Below are 17,365 nucleotides of genomic sequence, written 5' to 3' on the forward strand. Positions count from 1 at the left end.
AACAACAACAAAAATTAGTATACAAATAACAACAAATTAACAAGAGTACAACATAAAAATACATCAAATGACCTATTTTCTGTAAATTAAATCATAAAAATCGTAAAAATATTTAAAATTCCGTATAATCGTAATTTATATATATTTTTTTTAATTTTTGTGTAATAATCCAAAAAAAAAAAACCTAACTACATGTATTTGCTATTGCATCCCTTATAAATTCAAAATTTTGAAAGTTTACCTCTAATGGCCTTCCTTACTAAATTTCGGGTAAAAATAATAAGAAAAGCATGAAAAACTGTGGAGCTGTCTGAGAATTTTGAGCTCAGTGTTTAGCTTTGTATTTATGGGCGGCTTTGGAATATATGGCTACGGTTGCTCCTCCTCCTCCTCTTCCGCTATCTCTTCCCTTTTCTTCTTCTTTTTCCTCTACTGTTATATCAAGTCTCCCACTTTTTCCCGCTAAACACAGACCTCGTCAACACCACCACCACAATCACGTCTTCTACTCCAACTCTCCTACCCAATCCTTGCTCTGTTACGAGTCTTTTGACCTTAAACGACAAACCCTTTTTAATTCAGAGATTTTGTATGGCTGCTCTTCATCCTCTTCTTCCCCACCGCCACAGCGCTCGGAGGATTATGATGTTAAAGGTCTATTCGATTTGCTTCGACTTTCGGTTCGTTCCGGTGATGTTGAGCTTGCCAAGGCGGTTCATGCTTCCTTTCTCAAGTTTGAAGAAGATAGTTATCTGGGTAATGCTCTCATTTCGGCCTATATTAAATTGGGTCTTGTTCCTGAGGCTTACAAGGTCTTTATGGGCCTCTCTTGCCCCGATGTAGTGTCGTACACTGCTTTGGTTTCTGGGTTTTCAAAGTCGGGTCGTGAAGATGAAGCGGTGAAGCTCTTCTTTCGGATGAGGAATTCAGGTATTGAGCCTAACGAGTATGGTTTTGTGGCAATTTTAACTGCTTGTATTCGGGTTTTGAATTTGGAATTGGGATTTCAAGTTCATGCTTTGGCGGTTAAAATGGGCTACTTGGATTGTGTTTTTGTTTCAAATGCATTAATGGGTTTGTATGGTAAGTGTGGCTGTTTGGATTTTGTACTCAACCTGTTTGATAAATTGCCCCACAGAGACCTCGCAACTTGGAATACTACTATATCGAGCGCAGTGAATGAGTCCATGTATGATAAAGCATTTGAGTTGTTTCGTGAGATGCAAAGAATTGATAGCCTTGGAGTTGATAATTTCACTGTTTCTACCATTTTGACTGCTTGTGCGGGTAGTAATGCTTTGGCTCAAGGCCAAGAAGTTCATTGCCGTGCAATCAAGTGTGGATTAGAAGACATGTTAAGTGTTAGTAATGCGCTTATTGGGTTCTATACCAAGTGCGGAAGTGTAAGAGATGTGACACTTTTGTTTGAGAAAATGCCAGTTACAGATATCATAACATGGACAGAAATGATCACAGCCTACATGGAATTTGGGTTGATGGATTTAGCTTTGGAGACATTCAAGAAGATGCCGGAGAGGAACTCTATTTCTTACAATGCTCTCTTGACAGGATTTTGTAAAAATGGTGAAGGGTTGATGGCATTGAATTTGTTCATGAGTATAGTGAAGAACAGTTTAGAGTTGACAGATTTCACGTTGACTAGTGTTGTTTATGCTTGTGGGTTGCTTGGGGATTCTAGAATTAGTGAGCAGATTCATGGATTCGTTGTTAAGTCTGGTTGTGGGTCAAATGCTTGTATTGAATCAGCATTGCTTGATATGTGTACAAGGTGTGATAGGATGTCAGATGCCAGGAAGATGGTTAATAGGTGGCCAGTTGATCGGGACAGTTCAATTGTCTTGACATCGCTGATATGTGGATATGCTCGAAATGGACAACTGGAGGAAGCCATTTCACTTTTCCATTACAGTCAATCAGAAGGAACAATGGTTTTAGATGAGGTTGCTTTGACTTCGGTCATTGGTCTTTGTGGAAGGTTAGGATTTGATGAAATGGGAAAGCAAGTACATTGCCTTGCTCTTAAATCTGGCCTTATGTCTGAATTAGAAGTAGGAAATGCCACAGTTAGTATGTATGCCAAGTGCTGGAACATGGAGGATGCAATCAAGGTATTCGAATCCATGGCTAGACGCGATGTTGTTTCATGGAATGGTCTGATTGCTGGTCTTCTTCTACATAGACAGGGTGACAGGGCCTTAGCTGTCTGGTCAGAGTTGGAGAAGACAAGAATAAAGCCAGACAATATCACCTTTAATTTAGTAATTTCAGCTTATAGACACACTAACTCCAACTTAGTTGATAGTTGCCGTAGTTTGTTTTACTCTTTGAAAACACATTATGATGTTGAGCCAACCTCAGATCACATTGCCTCCTTTGTTGGAGTTTTAGGTTACTGGGGTCTATTGGAAGAAGCAGAGGAAATAATTAGTAAGCTACCATTTGAGCCAGATATATCAGTTTGGCGAGCCTTGCTTGACAGTAGCAGAATCCATTTGAACAGGAGAATCGAAAAACGGGTCACTAAACAGATACTTTCCATGAATCCTAAAGACCCTTCTACCTTCATACTTGTTTCAAATTTGTATTCTGCATCTGGGAGATGGCATTGCTCTGAAATGGTTAGGGAGGATATGAGAGTAAAGGGATTCAAAAAGCAGCCAGGACAGAGCTGGATTGTTCATAAGAACAAAATCCATTCATTTTACGCGCGAGATAAATCTCATCCCCAAGCAAAAGATATACACAGTGCACTAGAACTACTGATCTTAGAATGCTTGAAAGCTGGTTATGAGCCTGACACAAGCTGTGTTCTTCATGAAGTAGAAGAGCATCAAAAGAAGAATTTCTTGTTCCATCACAGTGCGAAACTTGCAGCAACCTATGGAATCCTGACTACCAAGCCAGGAAAACCTGTTCGAATTGTTAAGAATATAGTTCTATGTGGAGACTGCCATTCATTTTTCAAATATGTATCTATTGTTAGTGGTAGGGACATTTTTCTTAGGGACACTTCTGGTTTTCATTGCTTTACAAGGGGGCAATGTTCATGCAAAGATTACTGGTAGTAGATAGTAATTTTGTTTTTCATTTCAGCTTTGTTGATTATTTGAGAAGTTACAAAAGAAACAACTGTAACATTATTTGTATCTAAATTATAATTTTCAAACAAGAAATACATGTTACTAGCTAAATCTTACCATTTTGGACTTCTCACCAAACTTGTTCCCACTACACAGCAAGTTGCAGACCTCTTCATCAAGCCACTATCAAACACTGCACTCATGGCCTTAAGAGACAAACTTTGATGGGAGTGCATTGACACAATTTATGAACTTTGCATGAATTGTGGGACTCCAATTAGTGATAAGATTGAGCATAAATATCATAATGATAAAGATGAAAGTTGCTGCAATGGATGATGTTGATAGGCTAGTTAGGCCTACTGTTGGGTTCATTTACTCTAAAATAATATAACCTAATGCCCATATATCCTAACATTGTTCTTGAATTCCATCTTCTACACATTCCGGAGCTCAATACACTTTTGTTCCTTTTACAATACTAGGAGTCATCTAATCATCAGATATCTTTTTCGAAAGTCCAAAATTCGATATTAAATTCTCATTTTCTTCTTCCTTCACCATCAATATATTTTCAAGTTTCAAATCGCAATGGACAATACCCTTTTTGTGAACACACTCAAGTCCTCTCAAAATAAATTTTGTATATTGTCTCACTTCAGTCTCAGACAATATCGTAGCATTCATAATGATGGGTAATGGTTGTTTTTCAACCATGTAAAAAAATGGTTGTATTTTTCATCTATGTGAAAAAGTTACATGATAATTTTTGACTTGAGACATATGCACATTGTCAACTATGCATTTAATGCAAGATTGATTTTTTGTGTCTTGTTCATACATCCAAGGAGGCCTATAAATAGAGCTTCATTCCTTTCATTTGTTCATCCCATTACAACTATCACAAGCTATTCCAAGAGTGAAGAGTGAGGCTCTTGAGAGAAAAATAATGAGAATATCTCTTAGTAAGAGAAATCTAAGAGAGTGAGAAAAAGAGAGTTCCTACAAAATTATGAGAAATATTTTGTAAAAAGATGGTGAGATTGCCACACTAGTGAGTGTGAGAGATTTGAGTGTATTCCTCAAGTATTTGTCAAAATTTGAGAGTATATTATATAAGAATATTTTATTTAAGGAAATATATTTCTATTTAAAGAAATTAATTTCTATTTAAGGAAATAAATAAATAATTGATTTTCTGATAAATGAATATTTTATATTCATTGAATCTGGACAAAATCAATTATGTAATATTCTATATATGGTCAGATTTCTATATTTATTATCTGATTTGATTTCCTGAATTAATTGTCAAAATATTCTGACAATTAATGTGGCGCAGATACTGATGGAGTATCTCACCTATAAATATAGGGTCTCGGTCCCCGAACTCCTCACTCATTCTGTTCATAACAGAAAATTCCATCTAAAGAGAGTTGAGAGAGCGAGGAAGCCCGATTACCCACGGTAGTCAATTTCCTTTGCAGATCAAAGCTTATGTGGGTTTGAAGCTCAAGAATCAATGGCTGGAGGTATTTCGATCCTTAAATTCATAGTATATATATGTTTGATTTAATTCCGCATTTTATACACAAACATATATATTTCAGTTTATACATATAAATGTCTAACAGTTGGTATCAGAGCAGAGCGAGGAAGCCCAATTACCCATGGTAGTCAATTTCCTTTGCAGATCAAAGCTTATGTGGGTTTGAAGCTCAAGAATCAATGGCTGGAGGTATTTCGATCCTTAAATTCATAGTATATATATGTTTGATTTAATTCCGCATTTTATACACAAACATATATATTTCAGTTTATACATATAAATGTCTAACAGTTGGTATCAGAGCAGAGCGAGGAAGCCCGATTACCCATGGTAGTTAATTTCCTTTGCAGATCAAAGCTTATGTGGGTTTGAAGCTCAAGAATCAATGGCTGGAGGTATTTCGATCCTTAAATTCATAGTATATATATGTTTGATTTAATTCCGCATTTTATACATAAACATATATATTTCAGTTTATACATATAAATGTCTAACAGTTGGTATCAGAGCGGATTATATATCTCTGCCTTGATTTAGTTTGAGTTTAATATATATATATGTATATACGGTGTTCATATATATATATATTATATATTCGTTTTCGGGTTCGTATATACATTCATATTATATATATTCATATTATATATATACATTTTCATACGTATATACCTATATACATTCAGTTTATATATATATATATATATTCATATACATTCTGTTTATATATACATTCAGTTTATATATATATATTCATACTCAATTTTTATATATATACATATATATACATTCATATTCATATTCATCTTCATATGTATACATATATATATTTATATTTATATTCATATTCATATTCATCTTCATGTATATAATATATATACGTATACGATCGGTTCATAATTTATATATATTTTATATATATATTCATATTCATATAATTCCGATCATATATATACATTTTAATTCAATCTACGTATATACATATATATATTCATATTTTAATTTTGTTTATATATATTATATATATACGTAAGTATTATTGTATATATACGTATATATATATTGTATATATTTTTATTGCATGAAATTGTATGTAATACTCTCATCCATACATTAATGATGATTTTATGCAGTATATATTGTATACGAGTATATATACATGAAAATTTTATGCTTCGGTCCGTATTTTTTTTCGTTTTCATTTTTGGTATTTATTTTGAATTCTATATACATTACTATATTCATAAGATATTATAGATCGATTTTGTGCATCAAAATAATTTTAATACCTTAAAATCTGAAAACTTTACTGGAAAAATCCATTCGGACCCGAGAAAAGTATACATTTTGCGTTTTTTCAATGCTTGAAATCAATATAGATCTCTTAATTTTTTCATTTAGATCATTTTGGAATTGATTTCATGATTTTTGGAAGTTTAAGGAAAATTTATTATGTCGTTTTTCAGGGCAGATTTTTCAAAAAAAAAAAAAAAGGAAAATTAAAAAAAAATTTAAGAAAATTCCAAAATTTTATTATTTTGATTTATTTTTAGAATTTTATTTTATTTCCTTATTTTGTTTATTTAGTCAATTAAATTACATTTGTTTAAACTTTCCATTCTTATTTAATATATATCTTCATATATTATATGTTATTTAGTAATAAATTATTATGGAAAGTTTTTAATTTGGTAAATTAATTACATGCTTTTTTTTTACATGTAATTACAATAATTGTGATATTTTAAGAATGTGAATATTTAATTATTCTACAATTAAGTGCGCAATTATTATATTTATTTACCAATTAAGTAATTTATTGATTAAATTAATTGATAATCTGCCATTAAGTATATTCTTTAATTTTGCATTTAATCCATTTCATATAATTAATTGTACTAATTTGTATATTTACCTTATTTATATAAATTAATTATTAGTACAAATATTTAAGATATTATATGGTTATAAATGCATAATTAATTACATATCATGGAATTAAGCATTTAATTTATTATCATACAATAATTGTTTTAATTTGTATTTATTTGGAAAATTTATTTTTAATACAATTAATTTTGATTTGTATGATTTAAATGCTATACATAAATTCCTTTTATAGTGCTAGATATATTTAGAAATATTCAAACATTAAGATAGGTTGAATATTTTATTTAGCACATTAAACTTCATAAAATTATTCATAAAATATTCATAAAACTTTATAAAATGAATAAAATATGAATAAAATGTAAGTAATTTTGTGGTTTGACATAAGAAAATATGAACCTGGGACAAATGCTCATATCTAGAACGGTTTTTAATGATCTTCGGACGACCACACTAGGAGCACTAATCTTAGTGATTGTCTATTATGTTAATAACGAAATTACTTTTAGGTAGAGCCCAATACCTAATGTCAAAGTGAAAATATAATTTTATATAATTAGGGAGTAGCCACAGCATCCTTATTTGTATAAAATTATATATTAATTAAAATTCACCTTAATGGACATAACTTGTAATTAATTATATAGGTATAATAATTTTACCCCACAGGGATTTTATTATATTTGTATAATTAATTAGGATAACATGTTAAATCAAATTCTCTTAATTTACCCCACAGGGAGTTATGGGGATTTAATTTAATAGTGTTATCACAAATTTAATTAAAGATAGATAATAAACCTTCATTTTCCTAAACTAATTGTTTAATCAAATCTATCATAAGGTTCATCTAATTTTATTAAATGTAAAATTTAGTCCACAGGCAATTTTAGATTTAGTAAAATTTTAATCTTCAGTTTATACTTTGGTGTCTAGTGAACCACATAATTTTAAATAATTAGGGAGTAGCCACAACATCCTTAATTATATAAAATTAATATATTAAGTGGATTAAGATCACATAATGGACATGAATTATGTGAACATAATAATCTTACCCTACAGGGATTTTATTATATTTACATAATTAATATGTTAAATTAAATTCTCTTAATTTATCCCACAGGAAATTATGTAGATTTAATTTAATAATTTTATCATAAAGTATAAAATTTTGAAACATTTATAAATAATTAAGTGTTTCATACCTTTCATTGAGATAGAAATATTAAACTTTAAGTTTTTCATAAATTGTGTAAATCTATCATAATCTACATCTAAATCTAATCTTATTAAATTAAAAATTTAGCCCACAGGCAATTTTTGTTTAATAAGATTTCATATGTAAGCATGTTTATTCATTGGTAAAAACATGATTCATTTAAACCTCAAAACTATATATGTAATTTTATTACATCACTATTCATAAATTTCTTCCATACCAGTAGAAATTTCCAAAAATTTATTCTGATAACTTAATCTAAAATGTACAGTTTTTACTGTATAATTAAGAAAAATAAATCACACTTTATTATCACCAATAAATTTTAATTTATTGTGTATGAATTCATTCTAATATAGTTAATGTGATTATTAACACATAGTGGATTATTTTAGATTGTTATTCCACATTCATAATTTCTTGCAAGGTTTACAAATAAACCTAAGAAAGTCAGTAACTGTGAGCAAATCTTATCCACAGACAAGATAAGTTCTCACATTTAGAAGTTTAAGGAACAAGTAATATAGTAGTGGCTTTGTTTTAAAATTGGCAAAGACCTTTATGTTCCAAGATTCTATTGAAACTTGATTTAGACACATTTAGAGGTCTTTACTACAAAATGATGTCACTCATAAAGATATGCAAGTTCAATCTGACAATAAGAAATGTGTTATTAATAAGAATTCTTCTACATTATAGCACCAAAAATTATGGAACATATCTCCATAAATAGAATAAATGTTAGTAAATGGTGGGGATATTCATTACACTGATTTTACTAACTTTATTTAGAACTTGTGGGAAATTCATTAAGAATATGTATTCCAACAAGTCAAAATCGGTGCATATTAGAATTCTATCATATTAGAAATCATACAAGTCAATTAATTTTGAAGACATGGACTCAAATTTTGCATATCTTTTTTAATGATTACTCACATAAATTATATTTCTACAAAAGTATAGATTTATATGTTTCAAAGACATTTAAATCTTAAGTAGAGAAATGGTGCATTTTTCATATTAAGATAGTGAGATCAAAAATAAAATGGAGAATACTACATTAAAATTCGTGAGTATGGATAAACTCCCAGTCTATTTGCAAAGTTTCTTTAAAAGCATGGGTTCATTGCCCGATACATATGCTTGGTACACCCAAATTATAGTCTGTGACAGATTTAAGAAACTAAGCATTTTTTGGACATGGGGTGGAGCCTACATAGCAAACTCCAATCTTTCCTAAATCTTTGTCTATTGATACTCTTCAATGGGGTGTACATATCGAATCGTGTTCTAACCAAAGTTATTTCTCAAACATATTTTGAGTTGTGATAAGGTTGAAAACCGACTTGATGACATGTACACATTTTATAAATACCCATATATAGTTAGAGTACAATTGTCAAAGAAAAGATCTGGGTCCTAAACCATAAATGAGAATATTTCATTTGAAAAGCTATAAGGTTTAAGGGTTACATATTTTATTATCCATCTCACAACACTAGAACTATGGAATTAAGAATTGACTTGATCAGTGGGAGTGATCAATCTAGGAACCTAGTTTCAGAGAAACATCATTTATATTTTCTCAAATTTCCACCTCAAGTGTTAGATTAATTATGATTCACAACAACCCTTAAGATTAATGGTTATTGAGAATTCATAACTAATCATTAATAATCTACAAGTCATTGATAAAATTCTAATAAGTTATGTTATTTAGTAATTGCTTATAATTTCTAAAATAACATGCATATTGAACCATTTGCTTTTTTAAGAGTTTGTTGGTCCATCCTTAAGATGACTTATTAGAACAATAAGATCAATGTTTCCTAGTGATTGCATTTTGTACAATAAGAGTTCAACTACAATATTAATTTGAGACACAAATTAAATTATAGGATGATAAAGAATTGAAGTTGTAGTACAACATGCCATGAATGAAGAAATGAATATCTTAAAGAGCAATAAAGTTTATCTTTAGTAAAGTTGCCTAATGGGGTGGAGAACATTAATTAAGCATAAGTTTTTTCACCAATAATATTCATTAGGCAACATTGAGAAACATAAAGATATAAAAGAATATTCATTGCTAAGAAGTTTATTTTGAAATAAGAATCAGTAATAAATGAGATTTACATTCTCACTTGTTTTTATAAAAGATTCTATTATAGACCTTGACATTTGTTGCTTGTTTTAATTCATTAATCAATTCCAAACAGTGAACTAGAGAAGAAGGTATACAGACTGCCATAAAGATTTTCCTCTAATAAGTGGTGAACATATGCAAGCTTAAAGTGTCTACCTATAGATTAAAACAAACATCTCACAAATTGGTATTATATCATCTTTTCCTTTAGGTTTGAAAAGAGAATTATGGAAATAATTATATACCAGAAGGTTAGTGGGAGTAATATTTGTTTTATACGTAGACAATATGTTACTTGCAAATGATGATAAAAGTTTTATATATAAGTTGAAATAATTCATATCTCAAATTATTATTTTGAGATAAGGAATATAAATAATATATATAATTTTAATTAATTAGAGAGTAGCCACATCATCTCTGATTAAATAAAATTATGTATTATTCATCTGATATAACTTTTATCTGTAAGTGTGATAAATTCAACTCGAACCACCATCTAAAAAATGATCTGGAGTGAGAATAAATTAAGAACATTCATTTGCTTCTATTTTAGAAGCCTAATGTATGCCTAAGAGTCTGAATAAGACTTTACATTACATTTGTTTCAGGATCGGTAAGTAGTATCAGAATAACTAAAGTTAAGACCACTTTATTCTTCATACAAAGTGATGAGGTGTCTTTAAGATACTAAAAATTATAATCATACATATTTGTTAAGATGAATTGACCATCTAGAAGTATAGTTAACCAATTAGATTCTTCCACACTTCACTGGTTATATTGATTCACGTAAGTCAATATTTTATTACAACCTTAAGATTACCAGTAAGTTATATTATGGAGAATCTTGATTGTTATTTCCACTATAGAAGTCACATTCATTTATTGTTTTGAGGATACATCTCGTATGATGTATTATAGAGTTTCATAGTAGGCCTAGAGTTCAGAATTACAGTTTCATTAGGCCATTAAGAAAATTTTGCGATAAATTCAGCTACAATATTTATGGCTAATAACTATAAAGTACTGGTCGAAGCTAGCATATCGACATTAAGTATTTAGCCATAAAAGGCGTGATAAGTGGTCATTAATCACGCAAACTGAATTGGGTAATCGCATATCCTTGACTAAAGGCATGCCGCAACACAAATTCAAGGATCATAAAGTAAATGTGGGATTCAGTTAACCCATATGCAGTTTTTTATTTGTACAACCAAAAATTATTCAATGAAACTCTAATTTCGATATTTTCTCATATTTATGTGCACCTTAATTTCATCTGAGAAAATTATCGTAAGAGGACCTGAATAAACATAAGGGTTAGGGTTTATTCGCTTAAGTACATTGCCACATAAAGTACATTGTTATATAATAAATATATCGTAGTACATGGAAGATAATACTCGACTTATAATGAGGACATGTCGCTATGATTCGTATGTTTATTATATAATGGGGAACGTTTGGGTTTCAATGTTTTAGTCTAAATGCTGACCAAGTGGGAGAATATAAGAATATTTTATTTAAGGAAATATATTTCTATTTAAAGAAATTAAATTCTATTTAAGGAAATAAATAAATAATTGATTTTCTGATAAATGAATATTTTATATTCATTGAATCTGGACAAAATCAATTATGTAATATTCTATATATGGTCAGATTTCTATATTTATTATCTGATTTGATTTCCTGAATTAATTGTCAAAATATTCTGACAATTAATGTGGCGCAGATACTGATGGAGTATCTCACCTATAAATATAGGGTCTCGGTCCCCGAGCTCCTCACTCATTCTGTTCATAACAGAAAATTCCATCTAAAGAGAGTTGAGAGAGCGAGGAAGCCCGATTACCCATGGTAGTCAATTTCCTTTGCAGATCAAAGATTATGTGGGTTTGAAGCTCAAGAATCAATGGCTGGAGGTATTTCGATCCTTAAATTCATAGTATATATATGTTTGATTTAATTCCGCATTTTATACATAAACATATATATTTCAGTTTATACATATAAATGTCTAACATAATATTGTGTACCCATTATTATTGTTATAGTGGAAGGTTTACCGTGGTTTTTATTAGCCACGAGATAATTTCTTGACGTGCATTTAGTTCTTTGATTATTATTCGTAAAGTACTATTTACATTGGAAGATATTCAAAAATTCTGAATATGCTCTGTGATTGCAGCTTTGACTGATCTTTCACATCAGAAAAGAATTTTAGAGTCTCCATTGTATTTTCCCGCAAATATTGATCTTGAAGGGGGAATTAAAATACTGTCCTTATTCCCAACACATAAAATCAGCTAAACATCCACCTCGAGCGTACTCCAAGAAAACATTGTAGAGTTTTGCTTTTGTTGTTGTCTGTTGTGATCGTTATGTCATATCCAAAACATCAAAAAATGTAAGGACTACCAAGAAAGAATTGGAGTAACTTTTTCTCCTTGAGCTCATCACTATAAGAACCATTTAAACGTAATGGTATTATTATTGGAGGTAGTTTGATCATCTCAACCAAGTAAACAATGCCATTATAACATTTTATAAGTAGTTGACCTCGTTTCCATTTGCCTGTATTAATTATAGAGTAAATATTTTGTTCTTCACAATGATCACTTTTATTAACATTGCTATGAAAATCACACTCTCTACGTAATCTCTTCATTGTTTCTTTTAATTAATATATTTGTATTGTGTTCTCTTTTATTTTTATTTTTAATTTATGATTATGTAATGAATTATGTATCACTTATTATGGCTTAGGGCATATATATAGTTCAAACAGTTTAAACTTATACGCAAACTTACAAAAATATTGGATTTTTAGTAAATCACGGCAAAAATTACATTTATACTGTCTTTGTCTTTTTTTTTCTTTTATACTGTAGATGCCAAAAATTACATACCAAGCCTCTATCTTCTACACTCACAAACAGAACTACTCAGCAATATGAGAACACCTGAAAAACAACAATTAATTCTAGCAAGATGGAACAAAAATAGAGAAATCGACATAAAATAAATAATCATGGCAAAACAACTATAAAATAACACTAAAACAAATTTAAAAAAAAAATAGAAAAAAAGGATAAAATAAAGGCTAACCATCTTCTGCACAACTTATTTTAAGACATAATAGTGGTTATATTTGCAAGGCCAGGAAAATTAGAATAAAAAAAACTACTAAATAACACAAAAACAAATGTAAAACAATGAAGCATATATAACCACTTAAAAAAAATATAAAAGAACCACACCCCTCAAAATTTTTTTGCCAATGAGCTTGTCAAATATATTTATAGGAGAATTAGAATAAAAAAAACACAAAAATAGTCATAGAGAAGGAAGAAGAAATATATTTATAGCCTCCATCTTCCACACACACGTATAAAACCACCACATCAACACGAGAACACTTGAAAATAATCATTAATTCTAGCTAGATGGAGCAAGAACAGTGAAATTGACGTCAAAAAAATAAATTATGGCAAAACAACCGTAAAACAAAACTAGAACAAATAAAAAAATAAAAGAAAAAATGATTAAAAAAACTAACCATCTTCTGCACAACCTCAACATCAAATGCAACAGCAGCTATATTTGCAAGAATAGATATGGAAAATTAAAATAAAAAAACCACACTCTTATTTTCTCCCAAAAGTGTGACTGAAAATTAGAAAAAATTAAAAAAAAAATGAGAAGAAGAACTGAACACACACACACACACACACACACAGAGAGAGAGAGAGAGAGAGAGAGAGAGAGAGAGAGAGAGAGAGAGAGAGAGAGAGAGAGAGAGAGAGAGAGAGAGAGAGAGAGAGAGAGAGAGAGAACTTAAGGAAGAAGATGGATGGTGAAAAACAAAATAGAAAAAAAAATGAGAGAAACCCATGAAGAAGAAGAAGATGATGATGAACATGGAGAGAAAAGAAAAGGAAATATGATCAAAAAGTAAAATGAGAACAAAAAATTTTGGGTCTCATCATTAAGTTAAAAAATAAAAATAAATAAAAAAAACTTGTCACAAGGTAACAACATCAATCAAATTAAACTTCTTTTATCATTATTAATTTTAAGTAAAACAAATAAAAATAAATAAATAATATTAAAAAAATATTTACAAAAAATTGAAATACATTAAAAGTGACAACTCATGTCACTATCAAAAATTGATACAACAGTATAAACTCAAACAATATATACAGTAAAAATAAAAATATTACCACCTACCAGTATTAATGTAATAAAATGGAAAAATTCAATATATGATGTAAATTTCCCAACTTATATGCGTGTACATAAAGATTTTTTAATACATCTTTTCAATTTGAATTATTATTAGATATTTTTTCATTTTTATAATTAAAATAGTTTTTTTTTTGTATTTTTATGAAATTCCACACAAAAACTCTTATAGCAACTAACATAGCAATAAAAATCCATATAGCAACTCACATAGAAACTAACATAGAAACTACTGGAGCAACCCAATTACCCAAATCATAAATTAGCAAAAAAAATGGGAAAAAAACAGAAAAAGGAAAAAAAGGAAAAAAAATTACAAAAATACTTTGGGCCGGCCCATTAAACATTTATACAGTCCACATACAAATATTTACAAAAATACCACATGCACTAAGCCTTCAGCTGTACAGAGCGAACCATGAAGATGAAAATACGCGCTCGTTTCAAAACCGCAAAACAACCAAAATGAAACCAAAACGAAGAAAATACAACTATTAATTCTGGCAAAATCAACTGGAAAAGAAGACCTGCAATGATCTAAACTGAAAATGACGAAAAAAAATCAGAAAAACTGTGAAGAAACTGAAATTACACATTTGTTTTCTGTTTTATTCGATCAAAACAAACAGATCTGGAGCTCCCACCAAATCCAAAACAATGTATGATGTGAAAAATTTTAAAAAAACCTCATGAATAATACATCTACGTTATATACAGTTACATTTTGATTGATTACTGGTTTCCAATATAAATATATTTTTTAAAAAATAAAATAAGAAGAGTAAAATCGAATTAAGGTACAACCATTTATGTATAAGTCTGTTTATTTTTTGTTTTGGTTGCCTTATAGTTGCATTATCGTTTTATGATAGTTTATATATTATGCAAAAATTTAATTTGCTGGGGACTAAGAAATAGTAGTTATACATAGTAAGTTTTGTGCAAATAGTTGCATATTAATTTTATAATGAAATAACATATGCAAGTAGCAAAACTATAATAAAACTACAAAACAACTGTATACAAACTAAAATACAGGAAAAACTCTTTGAACATCAACATCCATGATAAATCTCATTGTTACCCATTGATGATATAAAAATGGACAGGAAACAACTAGATAAAAAATATATTAAAAAAAAATACATACAGAAGGTGTAAAATTTCAAAAATGGGGGAAAACCAAAAAGAAACCGAAAACAAACCTCGGATCGAACATCAGCACCAACATTAGCTTTTTTCCCAGAAACATCTTCAGCCATGATCAACTTCAACCTTCCTTTTCCTATTCTCAGAAGTTGGGGAAATTTTCTAAGAAATATAAACTTGAAATTTCTTCTTCGCAGGTCCACGATCCCCGTTTCAATACAGGCAGAGCAAAGTCGGAGTCATCATCTTCTACAACTGGGTATTTTCCTTTGGACTTATTTGCTACAGATTTAACACACATTTTCAAATTTTTTTGGGCAATGGAGAAGGGGACGATGAAGAACAAGTAATAGCCATGAATATATATAAGTTCAGACCAAAGAAAACAGATGACAAATAGTTGTGGAAAATCGGTTAATGGAAGTTAGAAAAGAAAATGACAGAAAATTGGGTAGTGAAAAAATAGGTTTTGATTGTAGTTAGGAAAGTATATCAGTTATGGATAATTTTTTTTTTTTAAAAAAAAAAAACTGAAAAGATAATGAAAAAAAAGAAGGAAAAAAAGATAGGGAAAGCATGGATTGATAGGCGTCAATCAGCTGACGTGTGTAGTCACCTCACTTGCTTTAAAGAGTCACATTATGTGTATAGTGTGTGTAAGTAGTAAAATTGTAAATAAAAAAACTTAAAGTGTACAAAAGTAACAGCTGCCGTGTATATGTAATAAAAAAGCCATTTTATATTTTTAATGTAAAAATTTCAAAAAACATTAAAAAATAGTATATGAGATAATTTTCTTTATTATTATTATTTATTATGAAATATTAATATTATGTAATATTATAATTTAGAGAAAGAAAATAGAGAAGAGATGCGAATTTTCTTAGTGTTTTATTCCAATAGGTGATCTCCTATTTATACACATACAAGAGTCAAATATTAAGAAACTAAGAAAAGGAGAAACTAAAAAAAATGGAATGTTGATTACATTAATGGTAATAAATAAAAGATTTGGACATCTACAAAATAATAATATTTATAACACTCCCCCTTGGATGTCCATAATAACTGCCTCATTAAAAACCTCGCCGAGAAAACCCAGTGAGACAAAACTCGGTCAAGGAAAAAAGAGTGCAGTATGAAATCACTCCCCCTCATTTTGGCATTCATGGAGATCCTTTAATCGACGCATTCCAATCTTGTGAACCATCTTCTCAAAAGTTGATGTTGGTAATGACTACGTGAATAAGTCTGCAAGATTATCACTTGATCGAATTTGTTAAACATCGATATCACCATTTTCTTGAAGATTGTGTGTAAAGAAGAATTTTGGTGAAATATGTTTAGTTCTGTCTCCTTTAATGTACCATCCTTTAAGTTGAGCGATGCAAGTAGCATTATCTTCATAGAGAATTGTTGGTACTTCTTTATTAGATGTTAATCCACATGTTCCTCGAATATGTTGTGTCATTGATCTTAACCAAACACATTCTTGACTTGCCTCGTGAATTGCAAGTATCTCAGCATGATTTGAGGAAGTAGCTACCAGAGTTTGCTTTGTTGACCGTTAGGATATAGCAGTGTCATCGCAAGTGAACAAATAGGCAGTTTGAGATCTCGCTTTATGTGGATCAGATAAATATCCTGCATCTGCGTAGCCAATAAGTTGTGACCCACAATTATTAGAATAGAACAATCCTTTATCAATAGTACCCTGCAGATAGCAGAGTATGTGCTTAATCCCTTTCTAATGTCTATATGTTGGAGCAGAACTAAATCTTGCTAACAAATTGACAGAGAAAGCTATATCAGGTCTTGTACAATTAGCAAGATACATCAATGCTCCTATTGCACTAAGATATGGTACTTCTGGACCAAGGAGCTCTTCATGTTCTTCTCTAGGTCGAAAATGATCTTTTTCTACATCAAGTGATCTAACTACCATTGGGCTACTCAATGGGCGTGATTTATCCATATAAAACCGTCTCAAAATCTTTTCAGTATAAGTTGACTGATGAATGAAAATTCCACATTTTAAATGCTCAATTTGTAGA

General features: G+C 29.9%; 1 protein-coding gene across 1 annotated transcript; it reads left to right on the forward strand.

Annotated features, from left to right (window-relative positions):
* The first annotated feature begins 250 nt into the window (after positions 1 to 250).
* LOC115711414 (pentatricopeptide repeat-containing protein At5g03800) lies at positions 251 to 3,220 on the forward strand. Its single transcript, XM_030639749.2, has one exon. It carries the CDS (start codon positions 366 to 368, stop codon positions 3,084 to 3,086), a length of 2,721 nt encoding a protein of 906 aa, XP_030495609.2. The 5' UTR covers positions 251 to 365; the 3' UTR covers positions 3,087 to 3,220.
* The last annotated feature ends 14,145 nt before the right edge of the window (positions 3,221 to 17,365 follow it).

The sequence above is a fragment of the Cannabis sativa genome, chromosome 3 (genome assembly GCF_029168945.1).
Source record: "Cannabis sativa cultivar Pink pepper isolate KNU-18-1 chromosome 3, ASM2916894v1, whole genome shotgun sequence".
Taxonomy (NCBI): Eukaryota; Viridiplantae; Streptophyta; class Magnoliopsida; order Rosales; family Cannabaceae; genus Cannabis; species Cannabis sativa.